Here is a 16472-nt window from a genome sequence, read left to right as displayed (position 1 = left end):
CCCGCAGGACACCTTTTGGTAGGCCGTCATTGTAAATAAGAATTTGTTCTTAACTGACTTTGTTCTTAACTGTAATCATACACTCACAGACTGAAAACATAAAATGTGCACAATTAATTAGTTAGAGAGAGATGGCACCGTCAGATAGGGAAGCTCTGCTTCTAGCTCTTCAGCTTACAAGCATTTAGCTACACCCTCAAAAACATCTGCTAAACATGTGTATGTGACAAATAAGATTTGATTTGAAAGACATAATTGATCCACTCGAAGGTGCACATTGCTAGTTGTCTTGCAAATTAAATCAGTTTATTATCAATAGTTTCAAATACAGATAATATTTTTGAGAATGCAAACATTTATTCAAATAGATTAAAACACCACCTTGGATTGAGTAAATACAAAATCATCCATAATCAAATACATGATAAACACTGCCAATGAGATTATGATTTGACTGTGAAACCATTGATGATGAGCATAACATACATCGCCTCGCTACTGTTATTTTATTGTTGCTCCTTAATTATTTGTTATATTTCTTTATTTTTTTATTAAAACTTCATTGTTGGTTAAGGGCTTGTGGGTAAGCATTTCACTGTATTCTCTGCACATGCGACAAATACATTCTGATTTGATTTTAAAAAGTTATCATGATCATTACACTAAAATGAAAAGTAGGCTATATAATTCAACACTAAGAAACTACAAACATGAAATATTATGACATCAGTAAATATTATGACATTGAGAAATGAACTTTGGCACCCAGTATAGTATACAGTATTGAATGAAACAAAATCAAAAGTCAATTTACAGTTTACTGTAAAGAACCTACCGTTCTTTTAGCAAGCTTATATCTCATGCAACTTGCACATAAGTTACTGTATCTATTTTGAAAAGCCATAGGCTACCTTGTGGAAGCACAAACAAAAAAAGTATAGTAATTATGCAGCAGTAGAAAGGTCAAATTGTCATTCACCTAAGGTTCAACAAGAAATGATTCACCTTATGATTATACTAAATTCATGATATTCATATGCTGAATATAAAAGTATGATTTTATCCCTTTACTAACATGTCTCCAGTGGAGGTTGTGTTACTGGATGGCTGCAAGGATGTCGTTGTACTCTGGGGTGTCCGGGTCCATGTACTTCTTATCGGACACCCAGGACTTCAGCCTCGCCTGCTGATTCTGGTCGATGATCCCCTCTTTACTATGGTGATTCAGCATCTGATTAAAGCCAGCTGTATAGTAGAACACCGTTCCTTCAGGAGATAAATCAATGGATCCCAGGGTAAGTTTATTGGGCTTTCCTAGAATAAAAACATAAACAAATTAATAGTAAAACATTCTGTGAAAATGAGAAAAATGTAGTGAAGAATTTCCTATATAAGAAGGACAGACTTAAGGGATAAAGCCGGTGTTTGGAGGATACAGACTTAAGGGATAATGCCCGGGAAGCCGGTGTTTGGAGGATACAGACTTAAGGGATAATGCCCGGGAAGCCGGTGTTTGGAGGATACAGACGTAAGGGATAATGCCCGGGAAGACGGTGTTTGGAGGATACAGACTTAAGGGATAATGCCCAGGAAGCCGGTGTTTGGAGGACTTAAGGGATAATGCCCGGGATGCCGGTGTTTGGAGGATACAGACGTAAGGGATAATGCCCAGGAAGCCGGTGTTTGGAGGATACAGACTTAAGGGATAATGCCCGGGAAGCTGGTGTTTGGAGGCTACAGACTTAAGGGATAATGCCCGGGAAGCCGGTGTTTGGAGGATACAGACTTAAGGGATAATGCCCAGGAAGCCGGTGTTTGGAGGATACAGACTTAAGGGATAATGCCCGGGAAGCCGGTGTTTGGAGGATACAGACTTAAGGGATAATGCCCGGGAAGCCGGTGTTTGGAGGATACATTGGCATGGGTGTAGTTTAGAACAGCAAACCGTTCTAAATGTTCCATTGCAATACTGGCTGGCAACATTCTTATCCCTTGCTTGCTAGCTAACCAACTAATGCTAAGTTACAGTCACTTCAAAAAGCCAGAATAACAGCAAAGTAGCCGCATTTGCATTTGTTTAAGCTGTTTTCTAGTGACATTAATTTGGATACATCCATAACAATGAGATAATGAGGCACGATTTCACCTGGCATAGAATATGTGCTCACTCGTCAGGACACTGTTGTTCAGAGGATCTAGCCAACAACACATCTAACACAATCACTTCAAACTGAAGCTGGAATGACTGCAAACTAGCTGCACTTCATTTCGTTTGACTTTTTTAAATTGACATTTCATTGTATACATCCGTAAAAAAAGATGCTGATTCATTATTTCGACTGGCTGAGAAACACTGCCTGTGTGTCTCGTCCCAACTCCCGGCACGTTCATTACCATGGGACAGCTGGAGATTTGAATATTGAAACAACGTTGCAAATGTGGGAGAGACAGACAGCAAGGTTAATACAAATCTTCGCTGTTGAAAACTAAATGTTAGTCTAAAAGAAATGTGAGATAATATCTAGATGCTTTTATAGTGGAGATCAAGTTTAGAAATTGCCTGGCTGGGCTGATGAGACAGTGGATTGCGCAGTCAGAGTAAATAGGCATTTTAACATCATAGATTTAGCTGGTGGTAACTTGTGGAATAGACATCGGCTGGAATGTGGTTTTAATCAATTAGCATTCAGGATTAGACCCACCCATTGTATAAAGGACAATAATCACCTGCTTTGTCTCTGAGCTGGTCGGAAGCAATAGGATGAGCCATGATGAAAGATAACTTCAGTGATTTCTCCACATCTCCGCTTGCAAGTGTATCCGCCAGCAGCTTCCTATGAGTTGGAAGGCCATGCACAGTGTTGTTAGGAGATTGAGAACATTACGAATAGGGAAGCAGCATCGATAGTAAGTATTCAATTCCTTAAACACCACAAGAATGGAACTTTTTACATTGTAGCTAAATCAAAGGGCTGAAAGGTCTAAGAAGAAGAGGACCAGGCAGAAACCTTGCTTAAATGATATCAAATTAAGTTTGTTTCTGTGTTTTTATTTCAGCCTCGGTTGTGTATCACAGGGAGAAAGGGAAGGGATGGATTGCACCTATAATAGATAATTCACCTGCAGATGACTGATGTCTTACTCCTTCCAGTGGTTAGAGCATTCCTGTGATGCTGTTTGAGAACCCGCATTGTGAGCAGGTTCCCTCCATTTTGATCTGATTCAATGCTGTTTATCATATCATAAAGCTTCGGATTCTTCTGTTGAAGATTTTTCATCTGAGATTTTTGGTCTCTGGCCAGCTTCAGGGAATTCTTTGGTGGGATATGGTCTGCCTCCACAATGCCTCTTTCCCCCATGTTGTCAGAGAAAAGTTTGGTGTTTTTGACGCTGATGAGGGAATAGAAGAGAAAGGGTTGTACTATGGAAGTACAATTCAAGTAAACACATCTATTTACACAATTTGTATGTCAATGCTTTATGAATTATTATATACATTTCTGGTCTTAATAATATATTCAAGTGTAAAAATAATGCAGGGTCATTATAATAACATTGGTAGATTTGAACAATACCCATATAAAAATGTAAACAATTATTATGCTAAAATACCTTTTGTAATGACCAACTAATCCAAGGTTGTACGTAAAGGCTATGTCATACTCATTTATCCCCGAGGAACTATAAGGACAATTCTTCATGGGCCTGATATCATGTTCATATTCCCCATCATTCGTCCGTTTTCTATTCCTGGCCCCTCCAACTATAGCATATTTTCCATGATTTTTCTCAAGTGCATCATAGGTCTTCTGGGTTTTAACCATTTCACTATAAGCCTGAAGGCTCCCTTTAATCTATGGGAAGACATAACATTTACATTTACATTTAAGTCATTTAGCAGACGCTCTTATCCAGAGCGACTTACAAATTACTCCAATTACTCCACAACCAAGGTTAAAGATGCAATATGTTATATTCATTTATTTTATTCATACAGTTGGTATCTACCAATCATCTTAATTTCCTAGTGTTCGTTCGTCGGATTTGATAAAAATGACATATTTCAGAAAGTTACTTAGTTTAAGAATGATTGAAACTATACGTAGACATGAGTAGGCGTACAGTACCTGGTCTTTAACATTGTTTCGTAGATTCACAGCTTGACTTGTGATCTCATCCTCTGAGCTGTTAGATGTTGCCTGTATTAGAGCATGGTACAGGCAGTTCTTGTTCTCTGAGCGCACAGGGATTACTTTGCCATCTTGGATGATGTCAAAGTGACCACTGTATGGACTTTGCACTCCTTGAATTCTGTCTTTTGCTTTAGAGAGGATTCCTTTCTCACTGAAAGAGCAGAAATAAAGAGCACCATTGGTTCTCATTAATGTAGTTCTAATGGAGAGATCCTAATTTTGGGATATTTGCAGTATTGTTGATGAAGGTCTACCAAACAGTTTAGGACAAATACCTGTGTGTTTTCTCAGGCTCCTTGGTCAGCCGTAGAGTGATTTGGCCAGCTGAGCTGTTCGTTCCCGGGTAGGACTCCTCTGAGAGCGTTTTCCCATCTTGATCCACCACTTTGAACTGGATGCCTTTACCATGGAGCAGGTCACTGTTTGTGAGGACATAAATGTCCAGGGCCGAGGCTGGTCGATTAACATCACCAATCTTCTCTGCATAGTCCAGAAGTTCTTTTGTTTCAGTCTCTGACAGAGCTTTCCCAGTCTTCTGACTGGCTGACTTCATATCATGTTTATGCTGCCGGTCCTGGAAAAAGGCCTCAGTTTTGTGTCTGCCAAGTACATTGTCAACAACTTTTCCAGTAACTCCATTGAGCTTCTTCTTGAATGTTCCCGTCACAAAAGAGGACATATGACCAGCACAAGCATCTATGAACGCTTCGGAGACACTTTCCGAAATGGAGCTTAGGAACTCATCCTTTAGGCGAATCACATCTGGTAAATCATGTCTGCCATCTTGGTCATACTGCTCCACATATCTTTGCTGCTCTTCAATTTCTTTTTTTAATTCGAGGACAAATATGTCATTGATAACATGTTCTGTAGGAATAGACCGAATCATTTGGACCAAGGTTGTGGTGTGTTTAGCTATTTCTACACTTATTTTGACTCCTTTTGCAATAAAATGTGTTCCACTTTTTGCCACAAGGTCAGTTGCATTATTGCACACCTCAGAGAGTCTGCTGATAACATCACTGACTTGGGATGTGGTGGCATCAGTCATGAGGCCAGGAATAAGTTCTTTTGTCATAACTTGAACTAAATCTTTTGTTTGTTGTTCAAGCTTTGAGTCAATCTTATAGTTGCTGCGGTTCTGCAAAGCTCCTTTAGGTACTGCAGAGCTAATGTATTCAGTGAGACTAAGATCTAGTTCGGCATTCTTTTTGACTGTTGAATTGACCATGTCTTTGAAAGCTTTTTCTAAAATTGTTTTAAAGATGGCCCCAATTCCAGCATCAATGGCGTAGTTAATTCCTGCGTTTACACCCTGCTTCCCTAGCTCCTGAAATGCGTACTTGGTTGCGTGTTTTAGAGCCATCTTCATGTTTGTAGGGGATGCCACTTTCTTCATTGCAGTCTTAATTGTTTCTTTGGAGATAGACTTTGCTGCTCCTTGTGCGGACTTGAAAACATACTTTCCTGTGCCAATGATATCCTTTGCAACAGATGAGAGTTTCATAGTACCATTGAGGACTTTATATGCTGTGTTGGCAACTTTTTTAATGGCGCTGAACCCTGCGGAGAGCAGAGACATCCCAATGCTGATGCTTTTGGAGATGGCCCATTGTGCCCAATCGAATGTGCCCGATATCATGCCAGATATCCCTTCAATCATGTCAGAGACTCCTTCAGAGATGAGACTTAAGCCAATCTGGGTTGCAGAGCCAAACGACAGGGCACAAACCAGAACTCCAAGGATGACCTGACACATACCGATGAAGAAACAGATCAAAGCGTCAAAGCTGAACTCTGGCTTCTTTTTCACCTCAAACACAATGCTCAGGCCATTGTCATACAAGGCCGTAAGTTCATTTCCTGTGATGTAGTCTTGATTTTCTGAGAGGCTGTACACTGAGGATACCTCTGTTATGGCTGTGCCTTCACCCTCAAGCTCTTTAAGTTTATTTACTGCAAGGTCAATGTTAAGTATCCAAGCTTTGTGAATGCTCATCCTGGAATCTATTTGCTTTAGAAAGTTGCGTTCTCCTTCATGATGTGGTTCAAAGTTGCCTCTTGTGGCAATCTGAAAAGAAACCATGGTATTTGTGGTTTCTGACAAGTAAACATCCACAGATGTCTTTGCCCTTTCCAGTAATTTCCATGCCTCTGTTTTGTAGCCATCTTTTCCCATGTTGATGGTGATGAAAGCTTGGTTGTACATTGCCACGGCACTGTAAAAAGGGTCACATTCTTCAACATCTTTCCAGTAGGACTTTGCTTCATAGTCACACTTACTTTTGTTGCGGAGGTGCAAGTCTGTTCTGCTGGTAGCCTGCTTAATGTGGTCATAGAAGTTTAGACTTTTTCCATTCAGCAGCATGTTGCCCCTATTTGTGATATGCTGAAGAAGGTCTGCTTTAAGAACACTGATATCTTCGTGCTGACGGATGTGCTCCTCGTGAAGGGTAAGCCACAATGACCATGTTTCTTTCAAAGCATTGAGTGCAGGCTGGTAATCAAACTTAGGGCCTTTTTCTTTAAAACACTCAGGGACATCATTTGGCCCCATTCCTGACAGGTCATCTCTCTCCTGTTTTGTGAAGTTGCCATGAAACTTGTCAAGAAATTCACAAAACGTGCCAAACAGGTCCTCTTTAATTTTTATTTCGAGAAGCTCATCTGTCTCCATATCTTTGATGCGTTGGACTTCGTACTCCTCTCTCAATTGTCTCATGATCTCCACAGGCTGGCCCTGGTATGCTGGGGCAAGGTTATCCCCACAGAGGATCATCTGGACTATGCCCGGGTTTCCCTTCCGACCAGTTCTTCCAAACACCTGTTTCTCCACTCTGCGACTCCCAGGGTAATGTGTCAGGAGGACGAAGAGGCCACCACGTATGTTGACATCCTGATCAACCTTGATATCAGTTCCACGACCTCCTAGATTTGTGGCTATGATTACATGTCCCCCTCTGAATTTGGTTCTCTCAATGTTGTGTTTCTCACTGATTGTGTATAATGTGACTGGGGGATGTGGATTCTCGCCCTCTATTTTCTTCAGAAGCTCGTTTGCGGTCTTGACATCTTCACATACGACCAAGACAACCTGACCACCTTCTGCCACCCTCATTGCTGTCTTACAGAGGATGTCCATCCACTGGGCTTGCCCACTGACCTGAATTGCTGGAAGCTCAACAACCTTCTTATGGCGATGAGCTGGTATTATGTAGCTGTCTGTTTCGTAATGCCTTGCAAGGAAATCTTTGTCGGCATCACCCCCTAATGTCCCAGACACACCAAATATCCCATTCCCTTTCAGGTACTTTTGAAAGTAATGGAAGTTTGAAAGGTAATTAGTCACATTGGACAAAGGAGTGGTTGCCAGCTGGTGTTTCATCTCCAGAAACTGCTGCAGGCCGTCCCCCCAGCGTTTGTTCTTCTCCAACACTCCACTAGCCTGGAAGTCCACTGGGATGATAGCATGGTAGAGATGCTTGTCTACGACAGCTTCCAACGTCTGATCAATCATGTACTCTCTGCCTTGTGTCATCATGATGGCTTTCAGGGCGTTTTCCACAAAGACTGGTAACTGATTCTCAAGGTACTTCTCAAGGAAAGAGGGGATCACAAGAAACTCTGAGTTTGACTGAGAGCTGCCAGAATATTTGATTTTAGACTTCAGCTCAGAGACTGTTGCCTTAATGAGTTTGTCTTCAGGTATGATCTCGCTGGCTCGTCCATTCTCGAGGAGAAGCATTTTGATTTCCAGGATATCGGGGTTGTTGTGCAACTTTTTCTCCTCAACCAGCACGGCTTTATTGTTTGTCACAGAGTAACAGTCAATGGCCACATCATTCTCCAGTGCTTTCTCCATTATGGTGAGCAGATCACACTGTTGAGTAATTCCAACTTTGGCCAAGAATGTATCAACAGTTATCCTGTTCTCCGTTGAATCGTCATTCTCTGTGTTCTCTAGAGCATGCATGAACATATCAAAATCTTCATCTGAATAGATACCCAACTCCACTCCGGCTTCCAAAATGTGAAATTCAGAGAATTCTTTAGATGTCGCTGGACCGATAACAGCTAACTTTGCAGCCTTGTGAAAATGCTGGATTCCAGTTGCCCACTCAATCTCTCCAGTATCTTCCATCTCAATTGGCTGACACATAGATACCATGGCCCATATGCTAGCAAGGACTTGTCCGAGGTGCCTCAGGCCACTTGCCTCGTGGGATAGAAACGTCACCTGAACTCCATTGTCCAAGGTCATGTAGTCCACTTCATCCACAATCACCATGTCGAACCTCCTCTCCCCACGTGTGGTGTCCTTCTCGAATTCCTGCCTCAAAGCGTCTGCTGCAAAGCTGCCAACGGTTCCGTAAACTAATTGTTTCCTGTAAGCCTCCTGTAGCATACTATCCCTGCTTTCAGGGGAGCTTCCCTGTATCTGTGGTGGTGGCACAACAGAGGATGTGACACCAAACATGTCATACAGTTTCTTCCACTCCTCTTGGTCTCGGCGAGCAAGGACTGGAGAACTGGTCACAACGTCAACCTTAGTGCCACGGATGGCCTGGATGGTGGCAAACATAGCCAAGATGCAAGATTTTCCTTCACCTGTGCCAATTTCCAGAAGGATACCTTTTTTCCCTGTTAACTTTGGTAGAAGGAGCATGAGCAGTGATGCCAACTGAGTGAGTCGGGGAAAGTAGCCTTCTATTTTCTCAGCAGTGAGCAGTGATTCCAGCGGAGTGATGCTAGGAAAATAGCCTTCTATGTTCTTACCGTTTTGAGTGTAAATGGTTGAGCAGTCTTGCACAGCAATAGACATCCTTATTAGGACCTCCTTGAGAACAGCAAGGTCAGGGTTAGTAAAATCCAGTGACTTGATCATCTGCTTTGCTTCCTCTATCTTTACCTGATCCAAGTCCTCCTTTGCATGTTTTGGAAGTTCCTCTGTCATATATCCTAGAATTTCCTTCATTATGGACAATATTTTTTCTGGGTACTTTTCATTTTGCATTTCATTCACAATGGTGTCGGCATCCTTGTCCCCTTCTGCCTCAGCATACCATTGTAGAGACTTGACAGGGTCTTTATCTTTCAGGGCAGAGAGAGTATAGAGAAGATCCAGCTTGTTTGTCTGCACAGTATGAAGGATTGAGGTTGCTAACTCTTGGTTTATGCCTGAAACACCTCGCAAAAAGAGCAGAATTTCCGAAGGTGTCCAGATCATGTTGAAGAGAATTTGACTAAGGAGCCCCTTGTTTTTCTCTGACACCTCTGTGAACACGTCAAGAATGCTCAGAACAAGTTGTTGAGCCACTGTGGGATTTGTGCTGTACAGCTGTTCAAGAAGACGGATGAGAAAGTCATACTTCTGGTCCCAGTCAGGTAGTTGGTTCTCTTTACTGTCTGTGTCCGAGTCATTGGTCAACGTTAGCTCTGTCACAGCCGTGAGGATGCTAAACTGCTCAGTGAGCGATTGCTCTCCTTGGCTGATAGCACGATCTATGGTCAACTGACACCAGATGGACAGTTGAGGCTCTCCAAAGTATTTAAAGGTTAGTTCATTCTGAAGATTTTTCATTCGGTTTTCAAGCTTGTCCTCTTGCATGCTTTTGTCTTCAGTGATCTCGTATTTCTTCAGAAGATCTTCAAACTTATTTTTCAAGTCCGCTGGCTAGAATGAAATGGCCCCAACACAAAAAATAGCAAAGAAAATGAATATTTTAGTACAGATGCAAAAAAAGATGTATGTGTCATACTATAAACACTTTTTCTATTAGTGGTGTTTCCATGTAAATTGGCAACTGTATGTAAATATGAAAAAACTGTATTTTCAGAAATATATAATATGTTTATCATTAAGTTAACACAACATTTATGTGAAACACAAAATCATTCATGCGAAATAAAACCCATTCTACAACCCTTTATTTAATCTCTTACCTCATCCCTTCTGATTGCTGCAGCGTCATCTTCTATCATCTGGTGTAGTACCTGTGTACGCTGGTGATGGCGCTGTTGTCCTTTTAGTCTCAGCTTCTGTCTCAGCTTTTCTCGTCCCTTTGACACCTTCTTACCCGAAAGTTCGCTCTCCCTTTCGATTTCTTGCTGGATCGTCCTCTCCCTCTCCAGTTGCTCCTGGCGCCTCCTCTCCTCCTGCTGTCGTCTTCGTTGCTCCTCCTGTCTTCGCCGATCCATCTCCTCCTGCTGGTCTTCCTCTTGCTTCCCTGATGGATGAATACAAATGAAACCATATTCCCTTTGTAATGCACAGCGTTTGGCCAGAGACCATTTGTACATATAAGGTGGCATTTGAGACGTAGTAGCCCACAGCCAATGTTGTTCAAACAAAAATACAGATCAATAAGAAATATAGCAGCCCTGAGCCAATACTGCTATTTGCTGAACCAATACTATATTATTTGTATACTGTTAGGAATAGTCTTTACATTAATTGGCTCAGTTGTAAATACTAGTTGCTGGTATACGATGTATTGAGGGTATACGGTTTATTTCCAAAAGGAACATTTCGAACATGATAATGAAACTCAGCAGATTTGTAAGAATTTACTTACCATAGTTTGGAACATGTTGGACTATTAAACTCTGTGTCGCACAACAGCTGAATGAGTGAACGGCCACTGGTTTCTATAATAGTGAATGTTTGACTTCCGTCCTGCTTGTGACTGTTGAACTCATATGAGAAGGAGTTGCTACTGTGATTGTCATATCTTAAATTTAGGTAGCAATGGATCCACCTAGAGTTGAGTTTTCTTTGTACACTACCCATGCCATGCAACGTGCCACTGCCACCTCCCTGGAAAACAGAAAATCATTACCAGATATACATTTTAAATTCATAAATGTGTAAAGATTCATCTTCAGCGATCCAACTTAACGCTCAACATTTTTTTAGATTTGATCTCAAAATAAAATGTCCAGTTCTGATGTTACACTGGTTCATTTTGACACAGGGACAATATTGATAAGCGCTCTGGCTTTTACTGCCAACAGCCACTTTCAGGTAGTCCACAATACTTAAAGGTAGTCTATACTCATCAAAATGGTATTATCATACACAATGGGCGGACTTTATTCATTTTAACAACATCAACAGAGTTCAACTCTAACAACACTGCCATTATTAGTTCAGCTCTTCATAATGTTTACCTTCCTTTGTGGCATGCCAGCATTGGGAAGAGACAATAATCTAGGTTTATAAATGTCATGATCAGGTATTTCACAGAGCACCTTACACTCAGCAAAATGACATTACTGCCGTTATCAATTACCTTGCCATATTTAAATTCTATTGATTTTGTTGTCTGTAAGAAAGTTTCCCGTTAGCAACAGAAGTGTCACAACATTACATTACGTTTTTAACTATCATGATTTTACAGTGACTCAGATACTTACGTCTCCGACAAGTTCGTAGTGCCAAGTGTATGGGGTTTGGTTCCTTATGGACACCGAGGCCCCCATTATTCAGAATCTGTTGGGAAAAAACAGCCTTACACCAGTCTTACACTGAATCATTTAAAATGTAATGTGTTCATTTATCTACTGGACCTTTTCTCAAGTTATCATACTAGCAGAGAATGAGGTAACACTTTAAAATACACTATGCAGACCTATTGCTATTCCTACTTATTCATTGTTTATTCATTCTTATTAATAAAAGTTGTATTTATTTATTCATAATTTACTGTGGTTATCGACGGGATTATTTTGAATTTGCAGAGTACAAAAATGATCTTATAGGAAACATGAACTATCTAAATTTGTGTAGCTCCCCGCAGTCTCCGCAAGCATCATTTTTGGGACATAAACATGTCAAACATAAAGTAGCAATAAATGTTTTCTTGAAAATTCTGTTTTTAGATAACTATGATGTGTAATAATGCGCTAGAATAATGTTTGAATTCTGTCAATTATTATCATTGAACAATCTATCTTTTGGTGTTAAAATTAACAGTGATTTGAACCATTATAAAAAGTCATGTAAACAGCTTTCATATTTTATAAAAATTAGATTTATATTACTGTCCCACTTCCTGTGTAATGAGTTTGAATAGTGAACCTTTTTTTTTAACTATGCACAAAATAAACCTTTAATCATTTAAAATGTAATTTTCTTCATTAGATATTCTAAAGTACAATGGAATATGTTGTTGTAGTTGTTCATAATATCTCCAAATCTAGTCTAACTGCTAAATAGGCCAAGCACATAAACCGCATAGGATGAGTGGAAGGAATTGAAGGGAAATAAAAAGGGGAGGGAAATAAATATTACGGTATTTGCACCGTAATAATTCGATATTAGGCTAATCTGGTTATTGCAGAAGGCAGATTATGCAGTAGTCATGTAGGCCTAAACATCTTACCCTGTTTATCTTAATCAGGGTTAGGGTGAAGGTTAGAGTTACGTGAAGGGTTAGTTAAAAGGGTTAGGATTAGGGGAAGGGTTAGCTAACATGCTAAGTAGTTGCAAAGTAGCTAAAAAGTAGTAAGTAGGTTAGTTGAAAAGTTGTATATTAGCTAAATGTTGTCTGGGATGAAATTCGAACTGGCAACCTTTGGGTTGCAACAACTTTTGTTTTTACCTTAAGTTAAACCATCTGTATTATGTAACCAGACTAAACATAACATATCATACTAATATCAGTGTCCCGGATTTTACATTGACTATGTTAGGCTAGTCTATGAGACCAGGCTGCCTGTAGAGGTGCTATCTTTATCAGCATCATACAAGCTGATAGTATTTCAACCACATTAAATTAGCCTCCAAGTCGAACTGAAATATTATCAGAACCATGTTGAGTCGTTTCTATTTCCATAAGACCGGTCCAACTGATAACTTTTTTTTAAAAGATTTTATCCCGGTCCCTAAACGTCTTTGATCCGCGAAAGTAGCAGCAATGACAGAGAACTTTACCGATAGAATAGATTGAAGCAATTATTCTATCCATTTCCATTTAAGTCATTTAGCAGACGCTCTTATCCAGAGCGACGTACAAATTGGTGCATTCACCTTATGACATCCAGTGGAACAGCCACTTTACAATAGTGCATCTAAATCTTTTAAGGGGGGTGAGAAGGATTACTTTATCCTATCCTAGGTATTCCTTAAAGAGGTGGGGTTTCAGGTGTCTCCGGAAGGTGGTGATTGACTCCGCTGTCCTGGCGTCGTGAGGGAGTTTGTTCCACCATTGGGGAGCCTATCGATTTGTGACATTATTCTGGTGAGCAAGGGTTTATATAGTCTTCTAGGTTAACACATATTGACAAAAGAGAAGCTGCATGTATCTAATTATAGACAAGTTAACTAACAAATAGTCTCCCAATATGTGGGAAATTATAGAGAGAAACATCTAAATTAGGCATAGAGTCGTTCTGCCATCTCTGACTTTAGCCTACGGGCATTTTCTATATTAGTGGGTTAGGGTCGGGCCTCAGATTGTCACTTTGTCACATATAGTCAGGCGGTTGCGGATGTGTACAGTTTGCTCACCTGCGCACCACCAATGTCAGCACCTTATGCGGCGTTCTAGAGGTGTTTAATCTGCGCATGCGCTAGCACAAGCAGAAATGCCTCCCTCTTTCGTGCAAATGAAGAGTTCGGAACAACTGAAGTAGTTTTCACATGCAAACTTTATATGTCCGAACTCAGAATCAAATTTGCTTCCCAAAAATAATGTTTTCGGTGGTAGAACGTTTATTTTGATTGGTAATTTTCGGCTGTTATCTGAGCGCCATCAGTTTTCCTGATTCCAGATGTGTCCATGTAAATCGTTCTTCTTGCAATATGCATGTAAACGTTTTAACCGAACTACTATATTAATCTGACTATCCACAATAATCGCATTATTGTGTGCATGTAACTGTAGCCTACTCACTGACATGTACACTGAACAAAAATATAAATGCAACATGCCACAATTTTAATAATCACAGTTCAGGAAATTGTAATAAATTATTTAGGTCCTAATCTATGGATTTCACATGACTGGGAATACAGAGTAAGCAGGCCATGGAAGAACTGGGACATTTTCAGCTTCCAGGAATTGTGTACAGATTCTTGTGACATGGGGCCATGCATTATCATACTGAAACATGAGGTGATGGCAACTGATGAATGGCACGACAATGGGCCTCAGGAACTTGTCACGGTATCTCGCTGCATTCAAATTACCATCGAGTGTGCTTGTTGTCCGTAGTTTAACTGCAACCATCGGGCACTCTGTTCACAATGTTGACATCACAAACCGCTTGCCCACACGGCTCCATACATGTGGTCTGCGGTTGTGAGGCCGGTTGGACATACTGCAATGTTGGAAGCGGCTTATGGTAGAGAAATTAACATTAAAATCTCTGGCAACAGCTCTGGTGGATGTTCCTGCAGTCAGCATGCCAGTTGCACACTCCCTCAAAACTTGACACATCTGTGGCATTGTGTTGTGTGACAAAACTGCTCATTTTAGAGTGACCTTTTAATGTCCCGAGCAAAAGGTGCACCTGTGTAATGATCATGATGTTTAATCAGGTTCTTGATACGCCACACTTATCTGGTGGATGGATTATCTTGGCAAAGTAGAAATGCTCACTAACAGGAATGTTAACAAACTTGTGGACAAAATTTGAGAGAAATAAGCTTTTTGTGCATGTGGAAAATTTCCGGAATATTGTATTTCAGCTCATGAAACATGGGACCAACACTTTACATGTTGTGTTCATATTTTTGTTCAGTGTAAGAAACTGAGGAAAGAAATGAGGCTGAATTCATGAAAGGGGAATTTGGGGAATAATAGGTGTTTCAGGGTCAAGTAAAAGCTGTGCAGACTCCTTTCGATAGATTTTCACCGACTTTGGAATGTCCCCAAATACATTTCCCAATAGCATGGAGATGGTCTAGTAGAAGGTCATTGACACAAAATGGTAAAAATAGAGTGTGTTATATACAAGTGTCGACAAAGTTACTAGTGCCAGGTGAAGTGGGACACTAATGTATTTATAATGAGAAAATAGTGTCCCACTTCATCTACTGAAGGGCCCCACTACAATTTCAAACCACGCTTTAGCAAAAGTATTGGTCTGATGTTGTTTTAGTGGTTGTACATAATACATGATCAACTTGTTTCATCATAAAAATGAAACTGCATTGTTGGTTAGTTTCTCGTAATTAAGCATTTCCCTGTAAGGTCTACACCAGTTGTATTCAGCTCATGTGACTAATAACATTTGATTTGAGATAAGACCTTAATTAATTAAATAAACATCACTTGAGTAGGGGTAGACTGATTTTGATTGTGTACATAATCATCTACCAGAAAGTGTCCCACTCATGCATATATCACCCTACACATAAATAGCCCATTGAAAACAATCCCGTTTCATCCAGTTAGTTTTCAACATAAATGAATGCCTAAAAAATGAGTTGTACTATGTAGAATAGTCTACACAGTGAACAAGATTTGAACTAACCTTTTCCTCTGCCTTCCCTCTTCTCTGTGTTCAGTCAGCGCTCTGAGAAGGTGAAAATAAGGACTAAAAACACCTCTAACACAGTGAACTTTGAGACACTGCACAGCTTTTTATGTACTTTTCTCTGAAGCTGATCTTGACCTGACACAGCCAATAGCCACAGTGGTTTCACTTTCACATTTCAAAGACCAGCCTCCTTGTTTTACTTTACCCATATATTTGGAGGGGAGATTACTGTATTTTTTTTTACAGCTGTTTATGCACTCTTGCTCTCACCATATATAAGTTTAAAGGATAACATTTTATTAGAGGTTGTGAAAGGTATTGTAAACCATACATTTTGCTCAACTGAGACATTCCAACATGGTGTGTGTTGGTGATGAAAGAAAGAGTGAAAGAAAGAGTGAGGAAAAAGTGTGATGAAAGTCTGGTGTAATCAATATGATTTTTAAACAATTAGAGAACCCGTATATCTCACTTTTTTCAATTCCTAAAGATACTAAATTCAAGTCTGCATTTCACTTCTGTGAAAGGGCCTCTTAAACACACGACGTGCTGAAAGTTAACAGAAGTAACCGGTCCAGAAAGACACTTTAGCACTGTGGTGTAACTTTGTGGTGTAAAACACAGGAGACATGTGACTGTGAACATGTGATGTGATGAGGCCTCAAATAAAAAGCTGTTTAAAATAACCCACTCTGTTCAAATAAATGAGTTGTCAGCAGTTGAAACAATAAGAAAGCTCTCTCCCTGCCACTGTTCAATTAAAAAGTTAAGGGACAGGGCTTGATAAATGTA

The 16472-nt window shown here is 40.2% G+C and overlaps 1 protein-coding gene across 1 annotated transcript; it reads right to left on the bottom strand.

The window, feature by feature from the left end:
• Positions 1–281: 281 nt before the first annotated feature.
• LOC124048691 lies at positions 282–15780 on the bottom strand. Its single transcript, XM_046369713.1, has 10 exons — positions 15675–15780; positions 11610–11685; positions 10769–11010; positions 10137–10420; positions 4469–9867; positions 4128–4344; positions 3613–3854; positions 3121–3390; positions 2728–2834; positions 282–1314 (listed from the first exon to the last, which is right to left on the bottom strand). The coding sequence occupies exons 4-10, from the start codon at positions 10389–10391 to the stop codon at positions 1097–1099; spliced, it is 6708 nt and encodes a 2235-aa protein (XP_046225669.1). The 5' UTR covers positions 10392–10420; positions 10769–11010; positions 11610–11685; positions 15675–15780; the 3' UTR covers positions 282–1096.
• Between the last annotated feature and the right edge of the window lie 692 nt (positions 15781–16472).

The sequence above is a fragment of the Oncorhynchus gorbuscha genome, linkage group LG11, assembly GCF_021184085.1.
Source record: "Oncorhynchus gorbuscha isolate QuinsamMale2020 ecotype Even-year linkage group LG11, OgorEven_v1.0, whole genome shotgun sequence".
Lineage (NCBI taxonomy): Eukaryota > Metazoa > Chordata > Actinopteri > Salmoniformes > Salmonidae > Oncorhynchus > Oncorhynchus gorbuscha.
The sequence above is the reverse complement of the archived record's forward strand: the minus strand, read 5'-3'. Positions and strand labels throughout refer to the sequence as shown.